The following is a 21,066-nucleotide window of genomic DNA, read 5'->3' as shown; positions in this document are numbered from 1 at the left end:
TTGGGCAATGGCCTGTCCGGCAATTATCGACATCCAGCTAATGCCGGACAATTGCGAATTTCGCATGCTACTTGCCAGAAATGTCCACAAAACCCAGTACATATTGCAAAAAAAAAAAAACCAAAATAATATTGTAACAAAAAGATCAAAACAAACATATGCCACCCAGGGGGGCGCCTCGCGATACGTAGACTATTTATTACATAAGACCCCTAGAGAGACAGGGATAGAGAGATGTGCGAGAGAAATAACTAATAAATAAATGCAAACAAAGACCGGGCAAATATTTGATTTGATTTTAACGAAACGACAAGTCATAGCGACCACATACATATAGCATACAAATGGAAAGTGTTATGCCGAAGATCGTGGAGGATGATGACACCACCGGAGAGGTGGAGAGGGCCATATATGGGGGACCACATGTCTGTGGTCAGTGAAACGATGGGTCGGTCACACGGAATTGGGTCATTAAACCAACAAACAGTGAGTTCGATCCGACACAAAAACGTAAAACAGTAAAAATAGTAATAATAGAGATGAAGTAAGGTAGGAAATGCATACATTTGGAAGGTTGTGTGGTGGGTGTGGATTCGGTAGGAGATTTGGGGTCATTCCGATAATCGTTTGGTTTTAGTGATATTGTTGATATAAAAAGTGGAATCGTAGATCAGTAGAAACTATTCATTTCTGTAAGGGATCTGAGTTAATATGATCAAGTTTCAAATATGAATACCCATAAATGAATCATTTTTAAGATTCATTCGTATTTATATTCGAATACAGCACCGTTATTTGTCTTCTTCTCCTTTATACCTCTACCTCTTTGGCTATATTTGTCAGATTCGTTACGAGATTCATTTTCGGGTCATTCCAATAATCGTTTGATTGAAGTGATATTGATGACAATAAATGGGAAATTAATCAATCGGAGCTATTAATTTCTGTAAATGATTGAGTATCCGAATCGACATGATCGAGTAGTTGCTCTACTCAAATACAAATGAATACCTAGTATGTAGATTGAACAACTGGGTCGTCAAAAGTGATTCATTTCAACGATTCATTCGCATTCATTTCGTGAGCTCGAATACGCATTGTATGGAAATTCATCATAATATTCGAATGCAGCACCGTTATCTGTCTGCTTCTCTTTCCTGCTTCTCCATCATCTCTCCTCCGCTTTGGCTCCCTTTCGCAGAGCAAAGATAGCGACGTGATGTCGAGCACATGCGACAAATCGCAGGAAAACTCCAAACGAATCCAAGCCGACTGGTTGGGGGAAATTTTTTTTCTGTAATTTTTTTTTTGAGGGGGTACTCGAACTGTGCGGCAGGCCAGAGGGGGCGTTGAGGGATTGGATAATCTCTGTTTAATTTCGGTCAATTATGCCGTGCCTCAGTCGCAGGCAAAGTTGCAAGCAATTGCAGCCAAGAGCCGCAGAAAGCCGAAACCCGAAATCGTTCAAGGCATATAATTTCAATTGCAAACTGGCCCGAAAAAAGAAGGAGGTGGAGGTGGAGGAGGCAGAGTGGAGGAGATCCACGGAGGCATTGTCAAAAAAAAATACAAAAATAAAGCCAAACACCAAAAAAATATCAGACCGCCGCCTGCTTATGTCATAGATGGCAAGGTGTTAGGTGCTGCGCCTCACGTAGGCAATCAAAATCAAACCCAAATCCGCCAACAGACTAAGCCAGGCTAACGAGGCTGGATCCGCAGTTAAAGCCACTTGCCGCCCTTTTAATTCGAGCGGCTACATGGGAGAGCCTTTCTCCAGCCGGAGCACTTCGGAGCCACACCCCCTTTTTTTTCAAGGAGTGAAACTCGGAATACACTTGGAAAGGGTATAGGGATTAGGACTGATGCTCTGGGTAACTATTTATTATCCGCTTCAGATAATATTTTTAAGAACTTTCTTGGCCCTTTTAGTTGGAAAGTATAAAATAAAAGTTTAAGGTTTAAGCAAATTTATTTTAATAAAAAAATCAATTCTTATTGATTTTTTAAGTGTTTTCACTTCAGAGAATATGTATAAGAATTTTCTTATAAATATAGTTCTTAGTTTAGTTTTAAAAATGTCAAATAATAGTTGAATTAGAGGTCAAGGTATTTTTGCAAGAAATATTCTAAGCTGTTTTCCTAAGTGTTTTCTTAGGTGTCCGCAGGGCCGCTTATCCGTTTGTCCGCTCAAGAGAATATATTTAAGAAATGATAGTATTTTTTTTTAATTAAAATAAATTGATGGGAGTTTTTTCTCATTATGGTATTTTATTCATTATTTTTTCTACTATTTTTATATATTTTCTAAGCACTACCGAGTTTCTTTATTTTTAGGAACCCATCTGTCCTCTTGTCCGTTGGTCTGTTTAATAGAATAGAATACATATGTCTATAGAATAGAATATGAACTATGTTTCAGTTGAAAAAGTTAGATATAAAGTTCAATCTCCAAAGAACATAACTTTTTTGTATCAAAAATATTTTACAATGATTTTTAAATATTTAATAATATGTTCGCCTGTCCGTTAAAGAGAATAAATGTAAAGATAACCCAATTCTTACCATCTTTCATTATCAAAAATTCTTAAACCCGACCATAAGAGCATCCAAAAACTGATCAACCCATTCAGGACTGTCTTTCACCTATGAATTGCATTTTTTTTCGAGGGCGTTACAACTTCAAATGGTAACATTCCCTTTTCAGTTGGCCAGATTGCTGGCATTGCCCTGGGCACTCCCTATATATAACAGGGTTAATACTATGTCTATATCCCTCTTTCCCGGGCACTAATTGCACTTTAACACCCAAACATCCCAAGGAAAAAAAAAACTACACAAGACTTTAGCGAAATGGGAAAGAGACAGCAACGAAATATTTCAACAGCTTACCTAAATCATGTTGTTGCTGTTTACCGTAGTTACCGTGTGCTGTTTTTGTTTAACTTTTTTTTTTTTTTTTTGGCTCATGATTACATAAATTATACCCGTTGACAAAACACAGCCAGGCAGGCAGCAAGGCAGCCACCTAGCCAGGCCAATTGCCACAGAGATATGCCAAAAAGCCAAAAGCCAAAAAAAAAACAGCACACACAGATTTTTCTCAGCCATGTTTATGGGTTAATAACTTCATTTGACCATTTCTTGGCTTTTATTTTTGTTTTTCCACCAAAGGGGAGTAGTTTGGGGGAATATGCGTGGAATGCGGTCGACGAAGAAATTGGTAACATTTTTAGAGACATTTCTTGGCCTGATTAGCTTGATTTATTATTTATCTTAAGATTATATTTAATATTTCGTGTTAAGTGTTAAAAATTTCGCAATGTATCGATATTGATTGGTAAAATCGTTCCATTTTGAGGCATTAGCCTCAATTACCACTTTTGCTTCCTCTTTCTCCTGGCGATTTGACCTTCTGCTTGGAAATTCCAGTAATATTTTTTTTTTTTTTTTTCGAACTCGTCAGAGCCCCCGAACCGTTATCAGAGCGTCGAACTTGTTGGCGGCGAACGTGTTCGATGTGCCAATAATATGCAACAGCTGCTGCTGCTTCTTTTGTGTCTTTGGCTTTGCTTTGCTTTTTCTTTGCTTTGGCTTTGGTTTTGGTTTTGGCTTTTGGCTTTGGGTTAGCGGAATTTCGCGGCAAGCGGATCGCTCCGTTCAGTTGGCAACGTGCAACGCAGCCGCGCAGACGCAGACCGCGGTTCAAAACTCAACTACAAAAAAAAACCATTTTTTTTTATTTTTTGTTTCGAACCCGAGAGTTGCATCCCTTGACGTCGTTTTTGAAGTAACAACCGGAAGTGCCCAAGTGCCAGGCTACGCGGGCTAAGAATTGCAAGTAAGCCAAGCCAAAGTGAAAAGTGCAAATTGAGAGTTCAAGGGTTAACAAGGGACACACAAGGGTTAATGCTGTGACCACCTGTTGCCGGTTGGAGGAAAAAAAAAAAAAAATCGAAAACATTGTTGGGTGAAAAGTGCACTCAAGTGCAGTATAGTCGTGTTCAGGTCAAGATACACGACTTTACAAAGAGGTAGTAAGTAGGCTACATGTTGCATTTGCAACACCAACATCACTCTAACGGTTTCTTCACGATTGTCACGGTTTATGTTGGTGTTGTTGTTGTTGTTGTTGTTGTAGGGGACTGACAGACAGACAGTCATTTCTTTTGTTTTTTTGCAACACCAAAGACAATAGAAAGATTTGTCTTTGCCGACGAACATCAGCAACATGAACATTAACAAAAGCAACAGCATCACTTGCCGCAACAATTGTTTCTTTCTTTTTTTTTTTTTATTTATTTTTTTTTTAAATCATATGCCGCATGTTATGGCTATGGGAGATTGCCACGCCCCTTTCACATAACTACGCAAAAAATAAACAAAGGTATTGCAACAGTGGAGTGTTTTTTAAATTAAGATTTGAAATCTGACAGTTGCGGCATTTTTGCCAAAAAAAAAAAAAGCATAAAGATTGAGATGTTTTTGATAAAAGATCTTTTTTGAAAAAAAAAAAAAACAGAAAAAGTTGTATAATTAATTACTAAGCTAAGCAACAACTTCATCATAAAAATAGTATTTTTATGAGACACTGGAAGAAATAATATTTCTTTTTTTTTTTAAAGAAACCCACTTAATGGGTTAATTAAACATAAATATTTCCTAAAAACACCTTCTCTAAAATTTGTTTAGCTTAATATACATTTGGCACGCAGCACCAAGCACCGGCTATCTGCAACCTGCAACTTGCAACTTGCGGCAGGTGTTGTTGCAGGTAAATGCAATTTGCCGCTAGATAATTAAACGCATTACCTTCCCAAGAGTATTATAATTAATTAATTGCGCCATTTGGGCGAGTACTGTGTTGCCTTTGGGGCCAAACCCGAGTCATTGACACAATGACACGTTGGGTAGGAATCTTCAAAGCCCCTCCATAGAGCCAAGGTGAGTGACACACCGTCGTGAACCCAACCGCCACCTACTTTATAAAGCAATTGTGGGGCTTATCAACTGAATGAATGACCGAGTAAGTGACAGAGTGACTGACTGAGTGAGTGACTGACTGGGTGAGTGACGTTTGTTTACACCGAATTAGCGCACAAAATGGCAAAACCAATTCACTTTAATTGTCTCAATCATCAGGTGCCGGAGTGCGTGGGTGCTAACCAACTCTTTTGGGAATATTTTTCGAGAGGGGAAGTTCAGTGATCATGACCTTTATTCAGTGCGGAAGTTGTGGAAATTAGTTGCAATTATTTGGTGTGGAGGTTGCTATGAGTTAAGGTCAAAGTGGGGAAAGAAATATATGGTCCCTTATTAAAACATTAAATATTTTAAAGGATTTGCAAAGAACCTATCTATATCACAGTTTAAGATTTTAAGTACAAGTATCATACGGATATTAAGATCAGAGTTTATAATAAAAGATATGCCTTCTTATAGAAAAACGCCAGCTATATCCGATAACTCTTAACCCTTAAACTAAATTCTTCTATTAAAAGTCCCTGAACATCCTACAGATACAGGTTATTCTACCCAAGTTAGATAACAAAATAATGGAAGAAACCAATGATTTTTTAGTAAAACAAATATTATTTTAAAGTATTCATTAAATAAAGAACCTCACTGTATCTCAGTTTAATATTTCTAATAAAAAGAGTGTAGAATACACACATTTATTAGGTAAAAAGCCTAGGTTACAAATGAAAGATATACTTCCTCAAACAAAGAACCTAGTAATACCCCAGACTTTGTAGTTATAAAAGTATTAATATTTATAATTATCCCATTGCAGAGGAAAAAAAAGGTTAGAGAAGTTAGGAGCTATTGAAAGAACCATAAAATTTCATCCAAGACTTTTAGTTCGAAATTGTATTTCTATTTATTACTCTTTAAAGCCCACAAATATCCTATTTATAAAACCGCCTGTCGATAGTTAACGAAAAAAAATATAATGAAAATAAACCGAAATCGGTGGGGATACCAGGTGTGGCAAGCCGGTGGGGGGAGGGTGATGGAGAAATGGATGGATGACTCCGGGGCAGCGGGCCAACAGGTTTACCTGGTCCCGGAGCCGCGTCTTGGCCGCAACTAAACTCGTTTCTCGCTGACCCAATTTCATGCAACTTTTTTTTTCGACATTTTTGTTTTTTACAACAATCTGCTTCTGTTGTAAGCTTTTTTTTCGCAAAAAAAACACAAACCGAATCACAAAAAGAAAAACCCTCGACTCAGCTAGCGGAGATACAGATACGGATACAGTATCTGCATCTGTGAGACCAAAGAGTATCTGCATCCCCGCCAGAAAAGATACGATAGCCACCTGTATTTTTTGTTGATTATTTTTGCTGTTATTTTGGCCCAGTCCGGCCTTTCACTTGGCCACCTTAAGGTGGGTAAGAGCGGGTTCCGCTTGCCAGGTAATTGAAGTGATAAGAGATCGACATTGAAATCGATTATGTCAGAGGGGGTTTCCAAGCAAAACCAGTTTTCACTTCGGAGGAGAAGGAGAACCTTTCATTGGAGACCCCCTATTAGAGAGCTCTTAACAGCACATTAGACATAATATCGGCCCTATAAAGAGTTAATGAACTTGTTAATCAAAATGGTTTCATTCCATTAGTGCCGCAACATCGTTAATCATTCCATCCACCTGTCACTTTTGGTTTCTGGGCCCCGGGGCAACCCTTCACTGGATTTCTCACCCACCCGGGGAGGTGGCGCACAGAGCCACCTCTCCCAGCCGCCCGCCGTCCGATTTGTAAACTGGATAGACAGGCGCTGAATTCCGTTGGATATTTCAACACCCGCACTCTTACCAACTCAACAACAGCCAAGAGACATGTGTCAACGGGTCTCCCCCAAGCCCCAAGCCCCAAGCCCCAAGCCATAAACCATAACCCATAGGGTCTGCAGATATCCAAAGCCTAAGCACCGAACCTCATCATGAGCCGGCATTAAGTGTATCCGTCAGATACAAAATGCTCGCAATACAATCGAAATGAAACGAACCCACCAAATATTCCGTCTTTGCCCAATCGAGCACGCCAATTACGAATACCCCCGAAATAAAAATAACACTCCATAGGTCTCCCTTACGTCATAGGTGGGGAGGGGGGGATCGTACAACACCACCGACCGTACACACACTGTTGTAATCCGCGATCCACCACAAAAGCCGAACAAACGGCCCACGAATTTGAAAGACAAACAAACGAAAGATGGCTAACCATTGTGGCTGTAATGCAGTAACGTGGCCAGCATTATAGGCCCAAATGAAGAGCCGCCGGTGGCCAAAACCCTTTGAAATGCTGTTGCTGCCATAAATCGTCAAGGTCGTTGCTGTGTTAACAGCCACAGCCGGGGAGGTGGCGTTGGTTAGCATGTTGTAACCCAGCCGATGCAGTTTACAAGCTACTGACTTGGTTAACAACGTAATTAGTGCTACTGGGTTTCTGAAATTTAGAACAGGCAAGGCAATCAATTGGGAGTTTGGTAATAAAATGCAAAAAATATTAGCAACATGTGGCATAAGCATTAGCCCAACAGCCTTTCTCTTTGGACTCTCAAGTGATTTTTCAATAATTTTGTAAACCTTTTAACTAATTTTCTATGTTTTTTAGTTGGCTGACGACAAGCACAAGGATAGCACAAAGACAGAAGAGGAATCTAAACAATTACCTAAGGAAGCTAAGAAGGATAATAGCATAGGACTAAGCCCACAATCCCCGAAACCTATCACATTGCGGGCCACATAAAGCCCCGCCATGCACAAAAGAAAAAAACGCTAGACTCTAGAGAGAAGGAAAGATCCCCTCAAGGACCTCAAACACAAACATTACTCCATCTAACCCCCTGGAACGGAAGACTAGACTAGAAACTATCCCCAAACAAAACCTCCTCGAATCACAGTCACAACACCCCCAACATGGTGCTCAACCTGCTGTTTATAACCACAGTGATCAAGTCCACCTTCGGAGTGGTCACCACTGGCCTCTGGCTCATACCCCTGATGCTGGCCGCCATCACGTACTACCGATACGACGCCGTGGACCCCGAGTCGAGACCGCTGGATCAGCTGAATCTCTGGCCGGAGTACGACTTCATAGTGGTGGGAAGTGGTTCGGCGGGAGCCGTGGTGGCCAATCGCCTGAGCGAAGTGCGAAAGTGGAAGGTGCTGCTCATCGAGGCCGGTCCGGATGAGAACGAGATCTCGGACGTGCCGTCGCTGGCGGCCTACTTGCAGCTGAGCAAGCTGGACTGGGCCTACAAGACGGAGCCCTCGACCAAGGCCTGCCTGGGCATGCAGAACAATCGCTGCAACTGGCCGAGAGGTCGGGTCCTCGGCGGCAGCTCTGTTCTCAACTACATGCTCTATGTGAGGGGCAACCGCAACGACTACGACCACTGGGCCTCGCTGGGCAACCCGGGCTGGGACTACGACCATGTGCTGCGCTACTTCAAGAAATCGGAGGACAATCGCAATCCGTACTTGGCCAACAATGCCTATCACGGGAAGGGAGGCCTGCTCACCGTCCAGGAATCGCCTTGGCACTCGCCCTTGGTTGCCGCTTTCGTAGAGGCCGGCACCCAAATGGGCTACGAGAATCGGGACATAAATGGCGCCCAACAGGCCGGCTTCATGATCGCCCAGGGCACTATTCGCCGCGGGTCGCGCTGCTCCACGGCCAAGGCCTTCCTCAGACCCATTCGCCAGCGCAAGAACTTCCATCTCTCCATGAACTCCCATGTCACCAGAGTCATCATCGAGCCGGGCACGATGCGGGCCCAGGCGGTGGAGTTCGTGAAGCACGGAAAGGTCTACAGGATAGCAGCCCGCAGGGAGGTCATCCTAGCGGCCGGAGCCATCAACACACCCCAAATCATGATGCTGTCGGGTCTGGGCCCCAAGAAGCACCTCGAAAAGCACGGAATCCGGGTCCTGCAGGATCTGCCCGTGGGCGAGAATATGCAAGACCACGTGGGCATGGGAGGACTAACGTTCCTGGTGGACAAGCCCGTGGCCATTGTCCAGGACCGTTTCAATCCCACGGCAGTTACCTTCCAGTATGTGCTGCGGGAACGCGGACCGATGACCACTCTGGGCGGAGTCGAGGGCCTGGCCTTCGTCCACACGCCCTACTCGAATCGCAGCCTCGACTGGCCGGACATTCAGTTCCACATGGCGCCGGCCTCCATCAACTCGGACAACGGGGCCCGAGTGAAGAAGGTGTTGGGCCTCAAGGAGTCGGTCTATCAGGAGGTCTACCACCCCATTGCCAACAAGGACAGTTGGACGATAATGCCGCTGTTGCTGCGACCCCGATCTCGGGGCTCTGTGAAGCTCCGCTCGGCCAACCCCTTCCACTATCCCCTCATTAACGCCAACTACTTCGATGATCCGCTGGACGCCAAGACCCTGGTGGAGGGCGCCAAGATAGCCCTGCGAGTGGCCGAAGCCCAGGTCTTCAAGCAGTTCGGTTCGAGGCTGTGGCGGAAGCCACTGCCGAACTGCAAGCAGCACAAGTTCTTGTCGGACGCCTATCTGGAGTGCCACGTCCGGACGATTTCGATGACCATCTACCATCCGTGTGGCACTGCCAAGATGGGACCCGCCTGGGACCCCGAGGCTGTGGTGGATCCCCGCCTCAGGGTCTACGGCGTTCGGGGCCTGAGGGTGATCGATGCCAGCATTATGCCCACGATAAGTAGCGGGAATACCAACGCTCCGGTCATCATGATTGGCGAGAAGGGCGCCGATCTCATCAAGGAGGACTGGCTGACGAATCCCGAGTACAAGGTGAAGCGGCAGGCGCAGGTGGTGCGCGAAACAGAGCCAGCCGAGAGCAATCTGGAGGGCATCAGTCTACTGCCACCGGTCAGCAACACAATCCAGGTGGACGCCGATACGATTAGTGACCGGAGCGGCAACAGCAGCCACCACCTCGACGTCAGCAGGAACAGCACCCTCGAGAGCAGCAGCTTCAGCGGCAACAGTACCCCAGTCATGGTCAGTTAGTGAATCGGGAGGAGTAGTGGGAGGGGCTATAAGTTCCAAAATAGTGCTCAGGGGTCCATTAGCTTTACACAACCGAGAAAACGAGAGAAAAAACACAAATGTTTGCCATTGCTTGAATTAATTGTGGTGATAAGCCCGAAAAACCCCATTCTCTAGCTCAATATCCTCTTTTTTTTTAATCTCAGCTAATGTCATCCTTGAATGTAAAGAGTCTCAAAGCAACCACAAGAAGGACAACCCAGAAATCGAGTCATAGATTAAATGCCTTACTTCACTTATGCTGTAGACTATTCCTAGCTGCCTTAGTAATTGTTTCTTTTCCATCTAATATACATATTTTTTTTGTGTTTATGTATTATTTATGCTAAGCTAGTACTAGAATATTTAATACTGTTTGACTATTTATAAGAAGTTCTCATACACGCGCATTATTTAAACGACATTCTATTTAATAAATTAAATATCATAATTATTTTTTGCGAGTTTATCTGTTGGGAGGCGCGGTGGGGAGGCTATTTAATGTTGACAGCCAAAAAGCAGGCAACAAAAATGAGGTAAGCTTGTAGATTTGGCCCTATGACTCATAAGATTGGCCAAAACTAGTTGCTATTTGTTTTGGTTTATAATTACTGAAGTATTTGTACTATCTTCTAGTTATTCTCTATCTACTACTCTCATCTTTTATCTGTTAACTCTATCTATTACTATTAATCCCTCGTCATATGCCACTCCCATGCCTGACCTATAAATCATATTTCAAAGCATTTTTATGCACGGAAACATTTTAATGGAAAGCCAAACCCATCAGACCGCGACTAAAGATGTAGCCTATCCTCTGGGCGTCCTCTGTCGTAAAGACCCAACAGCACGCAATATTCTGGTGTAGAAAATTAATTACTAGTAACGAATGGCGAAATATTTCGCACCTGTTGCAGTTACGCCCCAAAAAGCTAAAACAGCTAGCAGTCTAAAAAAAAACGGACAACCAATCGATACTAGTTATAAATCATAAGTTTGACAGCTCCGAGGGACTGAACCACAAACCTTGACTAGCAATTTTCATGTTTTCAAAAGTATCGGAAGTCGGAAACAACCAACTTGGTCTAATCAACCCACAAAATTAATGGCTTTTTCCGGTCGGAATCAAAGATGTGCTAACTAATCGGTCCCTGTCCCACATTGTCCACAAAAAAATCAAGAAAAAAAATGTTCTAATTGAGTTAATAATTCCAAAAACCAGAAACTGAAAGCTAAGCTCAAAACCTGACTTTATGGCTAATTAATGGAAATGTCCACAAGTCTCGGCCATTTACAGAGGGCACGAGCACAAATCACACGACTTAATGGGCTTGGGCGGGGCGGTGGTTCAGACAAGTTCAAGGTCTAAGCCGAGAATAATTCATTGGCTCTTAACGGAATACCTAAAATTTTTAAAAATGATGATATAATCCTAGGATGAACGATATCTAATTTTGGTTTATGAGAAAATCTAATGATTTATGAAAAAATGATTTTACGATATTAATATTTTCAAATTCTTAAGACAGCTGGGCCTGTCTTCGTCTTCGTCTTCGATCTAGGCAGTTCCCACTCCTATTTAATTTTTTATTTACTTTTTTGTATTATTCAGATTTTTAGCATTATTCCGAATCCAAAAACTCTCTTGCGGTGTTTATAGACGCACAAAATCCACCATCAAAAACTTCTACGCTTTTCTTATTTTATTTGAATGTTAGGAGAACCAGTTGGCCATTTATTACCTCCTTTACTTTACCAAGATATTTAATTTTATTTAAAATTCAGTTACTGAAAACTTATGGAGATCACGCCCACAAAAAGCAAGAAAAATAAGATCAAAACTATATAAAGATGGCAAAAAAACAATGTCTACGTGACCAGTTAGCAACCGATTGCAATTTCTTTAGAGAAACTGAGACCATAGTCTTCACATCTTGCCCTAGTCCCCGAACATGTGTGCACATTTCTTGGCCAAAAACGCAATAAACCTAAACAAAAGCAAAACAAAAAGCCAAAATACGAAAAATATCAAAAAAATTCGCAAAGGAAAACTGGGTCAATGGCCAGCGGAAGTATCAGCTTTGGTTCATCCGTTCGTCCGACTTCCGGATTGATGTGTTACCGTTCCAGTTAGAGGTCAATCAACTTGTTGGGCTCCGTTAGACACCCGATCGGATATACCATACATGAGCGTAGATATCGGTTCAACCAGTTGACCCAGACCCAATGAACTTGATCTCTGGCTTTGCATACCGCAACGTCACTCACACCACACATCGACTCACCTGTAAAGACACAGAGGGAGAGAGGGAGAATTATTAATTGGTTTCAATAAATCATCACGACAACCTAAGAATAACCCATTATAGGGAGATTACAAAATCAGTATTCATGGCTAGCATTCTTCTAAAGTGATCGGAAGTGCTTGGTTTCGACCCTGGCTGGTGATTAGTGATCGCCTGACCCATATATGCTACCTGTACAGCCAGTTCTCGAGTTTGTTACAACATAGATACACTCGACTTCCCCAATTCGATTGAAAAGCAAACAAAAAATTCTTAAGAAGCAACCTTGAGATTCTTTTTTTTTTTGAGGCATACAGGTTTCGGTGTCTGATTCACGCTGTGGGTCACTGGAAAAATCACTCTGAGAACTTGGATTAAAATATTTATTATATATAGAGGCTAAATATCGAAGGGGGGTTCTCGCGGATTAACATATCCAAAGTTTCCAAAGGGGGAAATGGAATTTAGATTGATTTAATGAGTGGCTATGGAAAAGTTTGAATGAATGGCTTGGAATCGAGGCGGTTAATAACATCTCACAACTGATGTTCTAATCGATAAGTGTCTGTTAGAGCTGAACACATCACACCTACTACTAATTATAAGTAATCTTGATTTTTGAAGTGATTATCTTGATCCATGACCCTTGGGTCGATCAACTTCCTAGCCCGACACTTATTTTTGTGGCTTCGAAAATATTTCTTAAAAGCCGCTGATGTGTTGGCGTCACGTACTCTCAATTGGCCATTGATCGGATCACAGATCACAACAATCGGAGCAAATAGTGGCGATTCCAAGCTCAAATAATTGCACACTTTAATGTGCTTTATTGCTCGGCAAACAATAGAGTGTTATCTGGCCATTTGTTTGTCTCCCCACCGACAAGACTATATATATATCGAAGCACTCATACAGCCGGCAATTATTCGCATTATGGTCGTATCAAAATGTTATTCAACTTCTGTTCTGCTTTGTCATGTCAATCATCTGCAAATCAATCGATTTGTTTTGGTTTCGGGGCAGCCTCTCGATAGATAATTGATTCATTTCTTGCCGGACTTCCTACAACCGCAGAAAATCTCAATAGGAATGCAATTATGTACTTCTGTTACTGTTCTCGGGCTATGGATAATGGTACTTCCCACAACAAAGACTAACAAAATGGTGAGATCGTTTGCGGATGAATTTTAATCCAAAAAACACTCAACTATTGTACACCTTTTGAAGTTCCGGAATCGGAAAAGTGTTGTATCACAGTTCCGTGCAACTGGAAACTGGCCTACGTGAGCTTGGTGTTGGGGAGCCTGGCCGCCGAACTTCCCTCATTTCGTGGAGCTGGTCCATCAGCTGGAGGCTGTCCCGGGTCTGGGTGCTACTTGGACTGTGCCAGCAGTGCTTGTACCAAGCCGTGTGCTGATGGCTCAGCCCAAATCCTGCGGCGATGCTGAGGGAGCAGTGCTGCAGGCTCCGGGCCAGGACTCGCAGGAAGCCCCCTAGCCGAGTGCCGGGCACCAGATCGGGCCGGGATTGGGTCTCCAGCACACCGCACTGATCTGGTCGAACGGTTCTATTTTTGATTTCCAGCTTATCCGCATCCTCCCAGTCGTCGGTGGAGTCGGCGCCGGGTTCGTACCCCTTGTCCGTACCGGTCACCTGGAGGCTGTTCTTGTACAGGATGTTGCAGGTGCCCGGCGATCCTTCCGCACCCAGACTCTCCACCGAGTCCACCGGATCCGAGACCAAGGCCCCCAGGCACTTTTTCGAGCATCCGGGCACATTGTCGGCCTTTTTGTGGCCATCGGGTGGACTAACAAAGTGCACAGCCCGAGGATTAGGCCGCGGAGTTCCAGAACTCCCAAGGGTTCTACGACCTTTTCCACTCGGCAGCGACATGACGATTCTATTGGCGTTTCTTTAATCAACCGGATATTGAAAAAGAGTATTTATTTTTTTGGAATTTTGAGTATTGTCTGTGGATCTACTTGGATTACGTTTCCGATTATATTTCTTCTAATTTATGTGCCTTCTAAATTGCCTCATAGAGAGCAACAACCCACCCAGAGTTGCACAACCCAAATACTTGCCATTCACCAAAAAAATAAATAAAATAAAATGCCTATTAATCTATTCTATTCTTGGTCAACCTTGAGAAAATCACATTCAAATCGAATGCGATTTATTTCTTGTAATATTTGCCAAAAATATTGCCACATGTTGCCGCTATGGATATGCAAATCAAAATGCTTTGTCATGATGATACAACTCGCAGCAATTAATAGAAGTCTCATTTTATAAACTTAAGAACATTTTACGGCCAAGATATTACCAAATTCCTGTTTTTTTTTCGCCAGTCATTCCACCAGCTGAGGCAACTAGACATACTTTTGGGGCTTGGCAGTCGAATCAGCTGCCAAAAAATCAATATCCTTTATCCTTCTGCGTGGTATGGAAGGCCAGGGACAAAACAGGTGGCCAAAAACGAGTGTCAAAGACCCAATAGAGACATGGTCGAGGCCCGTCAAGTTAATAACAAATGCCAAATCAAAAATTGTCCGTCATAGCCAAAGAGCAACTTGGCCAAAATCAGCAGTTGCCAACTAATGAAAAGTCGGTCAAAGACAACGAGTTTGCTTAAATTCTTGACTTTATGCGAACTGAAACAGAAACGGCAGAAGCAAAAACACAAATCGCCAGCACAATACCTATCGATAGTAGGTAGCCCCAAGCATTAATTGCCGTTAGTATGTGCACTGTGAGAAAAATGTGGGAGCTTAGAGTCATTAGTCGATATTACTCAGATAATATCCCAAAATAATGGTTATTTAGGCTTGATTTGATATTTTTATCGATTATATGGTCGAACTATCGATATTATTGAACGGTTGCTGTTTCTATCGATAGTAGATTAGTCGAATTTAGAGCTAAACTCTTTTGGAAATCCCCAAAATAATGACGATACAGAATAGTTTCGATTTAATTATCGACTGTTGTCGATAAAATCGTTTCTATCGCTATTATCGAAAGTTCTATCGAACGTATTATCGATAGTTTTATTGATTTTTAATCTCATTATAAAATAATTTCTTAAAACAAGGCACAAAAAAAATTATATTTATACTTTTAATCGATTTTATCGATATCTTTTATAGTCTCTATCGATATTATTTTATTTAATGTTTTTAGTTCTGATTTACGACTGTAAAAAATAAATTTATTGAACTAAACTTAAATTCTCAATAAAAAAACCCTCTTTAATCGATATTATCGATAACATTTTACTTTCTTTTAGTTTAGACCTTTCTCTATCCCAAATAATTACTTGATTTTTTTCGCTCTGTGTACTTAGTAGCCACTAGCTAGCTCAACGAACTCAAAGACCGCGAATCTGAGACAAAATTGCTAAAAATGGAAGCCGCAGTGCTCCGCAGAAACCAGCAACCTTGGCTCCAAAGTGTTGGGCTTGAATGTCAACGGTTCTTAAATGCCGGCTTTGGCCTTGCCTCTTGCCACAAAAGGTTCTGCCTCGGTTCTTTATGGCCCCTGCCCAGCCTCCAGCTGCCCTGCCTCATTGGTATTCCGAACTCATCCGACAAAAAAAAGAAGGAAGAACTCCCCCTAGAATCCCTTTGGACGGATGTCCCTCAAGGTTTCGCGATCGCATCTCATATTTTACTTTTATTTTGGATTTTTTTAGGGCGGAGAACACATCAAAAAACCATTAAGCAGCTTCTTAATTTATTTTTGTTGCGGTTTTGTATGTGAGTTTTTATTTATTCACTTTGTCATACGGTTGCGCTCGGCTGGCCAACTATCTTGGCCAGCTCTTGTTTCTTGGCTTTGGCGCTTTTAGAGCCCAGTCGTCGGCACCGGGTTCTCCCATTCTAAGCTCCGCGAATAATCACATGCAAGCGGAAATAATTATAAAATTACTCACTAAACAATGCAGCGAAAACACACACACACATTACAAGCCTTCGACTCCATTCATTATCTTTACTTGTAATTATAATTAGAGGCCCTGCGATTGCGACGGCAATTTAAAAACAAATCAATAGTTTTTGTTCAAAAATGCGCAAGTTCATTGGGCGATTGGGGTCTTTTTGAGGATTATTTTTAGCCACTTAGTTGCCAGCTTCAGTAATCATTAGGTTTTCAGAGATTTATTAGAGATCTTACAAGATTTTGTAATTACCATATATGTTGGTTTCGGCTAAAAGTTAAGGTTTAAACAAACCCTTCATTACAACTTAAGTATTAAAAATTAAAGAAGCAACGATGTTACATTCTATTCATATAGGTATGAATCTTTAAGAGGTATCAGGATTCTTTTGAGAGGTACTACAAAGATCTTTTTCTCTCGACTGAAGATTATAGTTTTCTTCTAAATATGTTACAAATACAAAATCTTCCAATATACTAAAGATAACAAAAACAGATACATGATAAATAAGACATCGCCGAGGGCCATATGGGGGAAATCTGCATTTTCAAGGGGTCTCATCAGGAAAAATGGACAAAAAATCCAAAAAAATATTTTGTGTTAGGATTTTGATGCAGAATGATGGAGAATCGATATAGAAATCGTTTAAGGTACTCCGCTTGAGAATCGGATCAGAATTGGGGAAGATATAGACATCGCCGTGGGCCATATAGGGAAAATCTGCATTTTCAAGGGGTCCCATCAGGAAAAATGGACAAAAAATCCAAAAAATATTTTGTGTCAGGATTTTGATGCAGAATGATGGAGAATCGATATAGAAATCTTTTAAGGTACTCCGGTTGAGAATAGGATAAGAATTGGGGAAGATATAGCCATTACTGTGGACCCTATTGGGGAAAACCGCATTTTCAAGGGATCCCATCATGAAAAATGGACAAAAAATCGAAAAAATATTTTGTGTCAGGATTTTGATGCAGAATGATGGAGAATCGATCCAGAAATCGTTTAACGTACACCGCTTGAGAATCGGATCAGAATTGCGGAAGATATAGACATCGCCGTGGGCCATATGGGGGAAATCTGCATTTTCAAGGGGTCCCATCAGGAAAAATGGACAAAAATCCAACAAATATTTTGTGTCAGGATCGATATATCTATCGATGTCTATATCTTCTTCTAGGTCATACAAATAAATACAATATTGAACTATTTCTAAAGTTATGTATAAACAATATTAGATTCTGGTAATAGAGGTTTACTTGTATTCATAGATCTATAAGGAAGATACATTCCATTGATGCAGATGTTCTTTACAAGATATTACAGAGCTATTCTTCAAAAGATATCTTCTAGAGGTATTGAGAATTCATCTAGCGATATTTAAAGATATTCTTTTTAAAATATTACAAATATATTTTAATTTTCAGCTATTGTAAGATATAGATGTCCCCCAGCATTACAAAGTATTGCTTGATATGCAATTATTACTTACTGATGACTTGTTATCATAAACTTCCTTATTTTATAAACCCGTTTACAATTTAACATATTTATTATTATAAATAAAAGGTAACAATTTCAATTAATAATTTTTTTACCTTTAAAATTGTACACTACTAACACCTGTATCTGGAATGCCAAGTTGACAATAAGAATAGCTCTTAATGATACGATTCCAAGTCACTGCATTTCGGAATGCCTACGATCTCTGATCGATCAATCACTGAGCACAGCACTTGGTATTCCGCACGGCGAATGGTTCTTAACTGGAATCTGGAATCTGAAGCCGAGTGCCTCAGTTCCCAGAGCTTTCGGGTTTACTGGAAGCCCCGACTAGGGCCTCTAGTTAGTCGATCGCGGCAGTCGGCTGCAAAAAGTCAAGACGCTCCAATGACTCTGGTGCGGTGGCGAACCCTTTTCCTCCCGGCGCTCCTCGTGGTTGGAGCTCTGGGCCAGAGCTACCACCCCAACTCGTTAATGGATGTCCTGGACTTCCTGCAGCGCGGTCAGCACCAAGCCGACCTGGAGAGACTCGATGACTTGGTGGAGCTGCGCTCGAAGTACGACTTCATTGTGGTGGGGGCTGGCACGGCGGGATGCGCTATGGCGGCGAGGCTCTCCGAGAATCCCAAGTGGAGCGTGCTGCTCCTGGAGGCCGGCGGCCCTGAGAACTACGTCATGGACATCCCGCTCGCCGCCCACCTGCTCCAGCTGGGCGAGATGAACTGGAAGTACCGGACGGAGCCCTCGGACAGCTACTGCCTGGCGATGAACGACAGACGCTGCAACTGGCCGCGGGGCAAGGTGATCGGCGGCAGCTCCGTCCTCAACTACATGATGTACACGCGGGGCAACCGCCGGGACTACGACCGGTGGGCCGCCCTGGGAAATCCCGGCTGGAGCTACCAGGAACTGCTGCCCTACTTCCGGAAGTACGAGGGCAGCACCATCCCCAATGCCGACGAGGGGCTGGTGGGCCGCCAGGGGCCTGTGAAGGTATCCTACCCGGACACCCGCACCAAAATAGCCGACGCCTTCGTGGAGGCCTCCCGGGAGGGGGGTCTTCCCGGGGGCGACTACAACGGCGCGTCCCAGATCAGGGTCTCCTACCTCCAGGCCAACATCTACAACGAGACCCGCTGGAGCTCCAACCGCGCCTACCTCTATCCTTTGAAGGGAAAGCGCCGCAACCTCCACGTGAGGAAGAACACTCTGGTCACCAAGATTCTGATAGATCCGCAGACCAAGAAAGCCTACGGAGTCATGGCGACTGTGGGCAACAGGTCCCAGAAGATCCTGGCCAAGAGGGAGGTCATTGTCTCGGCCGGAGCCATCAACACCCCCCAGCTGCTGATGCTGTCAGGCGTGGGCCCGGCCAAGCACCTCCGGGAAATAGGCATCAAGCCCCTGGCCGACCTGGCCGTGGGCTACAACCTGCAGGACCACATAGCCCCGGCCATCAACGTCCTGTGCAACGCGAGCTCCCTGCAGCCCAGCCAGTTTTTCAGCATCGATTCGCTGGGCAAGTTTCTGGCAGGTCACGGTGTTCTCAAGATACCTGGCGGCGTGGAGGCCATTTCCTTCTATGCCCTGGACGACGACCAGAACCCAGATGGCTGGGCGGATATGGAACTCTTCCTGGCCGGCGGGGGACTCCAGACCAACGGGGCCTTGCGGATCGCCTTGGGCATCACCGAGGACATCTACGAGAACATGTTCGGCGACCTGGAGCGCAGCAGTGCCAACGGCTTCATGATCTTTCCCATGATCCTGCGCGCCAAGAGCCGCGGCAGGATCAAGCTGAGGAGCCGGAGTCCCACCGACCACCCCAGGATCTACGCCAACTACTTTTCTCATCCCTACGACCTGAACATCACGGTGCGGGGCATCGAGAAGGCCGTCAGCTTGCTGGACCAGCCGGCCTTCAGGGACATCGGGGCGAGGCTCCTGGACAGGACACTGCCGGGCTGCCAGCAGTACCAGTACCGGAGCAGTGCCTACTGGGCGTGCTATGCCCGGCACTTCACGTACACCATCTACCACTACTCGGGAACCGCCAAGATGGGTCCTCGCTCGGACCCGGCGGCGGTGGTGGACGCCCGCCTGAGAGTCCACGGCATCGGGAACCTCCGCGTGGTGGACACCAGTATTATGCCCTACTTGGTGTCCGGTCATCCCAACGGACCGGTCTACCTGATAGCCGAGAAGGCGGCGGACTTGGTCAAGGAAGATCATCAGTTTAGGTGAAAGGCTTTGTGATAAAAAGTTGAGCTTTATGGTATTTCTTGTTGGTATTTGTATTTATCGATAATTATCGATTAAATTATAATTATAATAATTTAATATATTACTTGTTGCCATTTGTATTTAATAAATACAATTAAAATGTATACTTTTTATTACCGTTTTTGGCATTTATTTGGGATGTCTCCGTCCAATAGTCGATAATTATCGATTAATTACAATTTGTGAATGATTTGTATTTATTAGGGAGTACTTCACACAATAATCGATATCTCTAAACACTTAAACATGCGTATTTTATTAATTAGTTTTAATATTAAGATTTATATCGAAGAGTGAAAATCGATATTTATCGAATAAAATTATATACATATGAGCTCAAACGTATTTTGCTTTTGACATTATAGATATTTTTTGCACAGTATAGTATTTATATACAGTATTTTATTGGTGTTATTAAGGTTGACTCAATTTAAGAATTAAAGTTTATCGATAAAATTAAAATATCGACATTTTCGTTTGTCATTAATCGGTATTTATTATTATTTGAAATTGTTATAAGTTTCCGGATTCAGAATAATATAATATTTCATAATAATCGATAATTATCGAGTAAATTATAAATTATAACTTATACTGGTATACTGGTAACTATTATCGTTGTTGTTTATGGTTAATACTGGTAGTTAATAATACAGAAATTGAATTAATATAGTAATTCACAATTATCCATAACTTTAAACGGTACTTAAGTTAGTCATTAATTTTAATTTATTGTTGGTACTGGTACTTAACATGACTATCAGCTTATCGATAATTATCGATTAAATTATAATTTGCGACTTCACGCTTGTCATTAAAGTTGCATTACAAAACCATATTTTTCCGTCAATTAGTTTTTAATAAAAAAGCCCCCCAGGGTAGGGTTCTAGAGTATTTTTTCCGATATTTACATAATTTTACGATAAATAACTTTCCATTAAAACTTAATAAGTGGAGACTTGTCATTATAGAAACTAAATATCTATAAGTGAGTAATGATTCTTCTAACAAAGAACTTT

At 42.5% G+C, this 21,066-nt stretch overlaps 3 protein-coding genes across 7 annotated transcripts in view; 1 reads left to right on the top strand and 2 right to left on the bottom strand.

Annotated features, from left to right (window-relative positions):
* Window positions 1–21,066, bottom strand: part of Flo2 (flotillin-2) — a 124,865-nt gene that overhangs the window by 79,951 nt on the left and 23,848 nt on the right. The window lies entirely within an intron of this gene.
* LOC108130935 (uncharacterized) lies at window positions 7,666–20,037 on the top strand. Its single transcript, XM_017249622.3, has 3 exons — window positions 7,666–10,017; window positions 13,906–14,182; window positions 17,942–20,037. The coding sequence occupies exons 1-3, from the start codon at window positions 7,928–7,930 to the stop codon at window positions 20,006–20,008; spliced, it is 4,434 nt and encodes a 1,477-aa protein (XP_017105111.3). The 5' UTR covers window positions 7,666–7,927; the 3' UTR covers window positions 20,009–20,037.
* LOC122321055 (uncharacterized) lies at window positions 12,735–14,337 on the bottom strand. Its single transcript, XM_043210080.2, has one exon. The coding sequence runs from the start codon at window positions 14,212–14,214 to the stop codon at window positions 13,573–13,575; it is 642 nt and encodes a 213-aa protein (XP_043066015.1). The 5' UTR covers window positions 14,215–14,337; the 3' UTR covers window positions 12,735–13,572.

This window comes from Drosophila bipectinata, chromosome XL (assembly GCF_030179905.1).
Source record: "Drosophila bipectinata strain 14024-0381.07 chromosome XL, DbipHiC1v2, whole genome shotgun sequence".
In the NCBI taxonomy this organism is placed as follows: domain Eukaryota; kingdom Metazoa; phylum Arthropoda; class Insecta; order Diptera; family Drosophilidae; genus Drosophila; species Drosophila bipectinata.
Note: the sequence above shows the minus strand (reverse complement) of the source record. Positions and strands in the feature narration are given on the sequence as shown.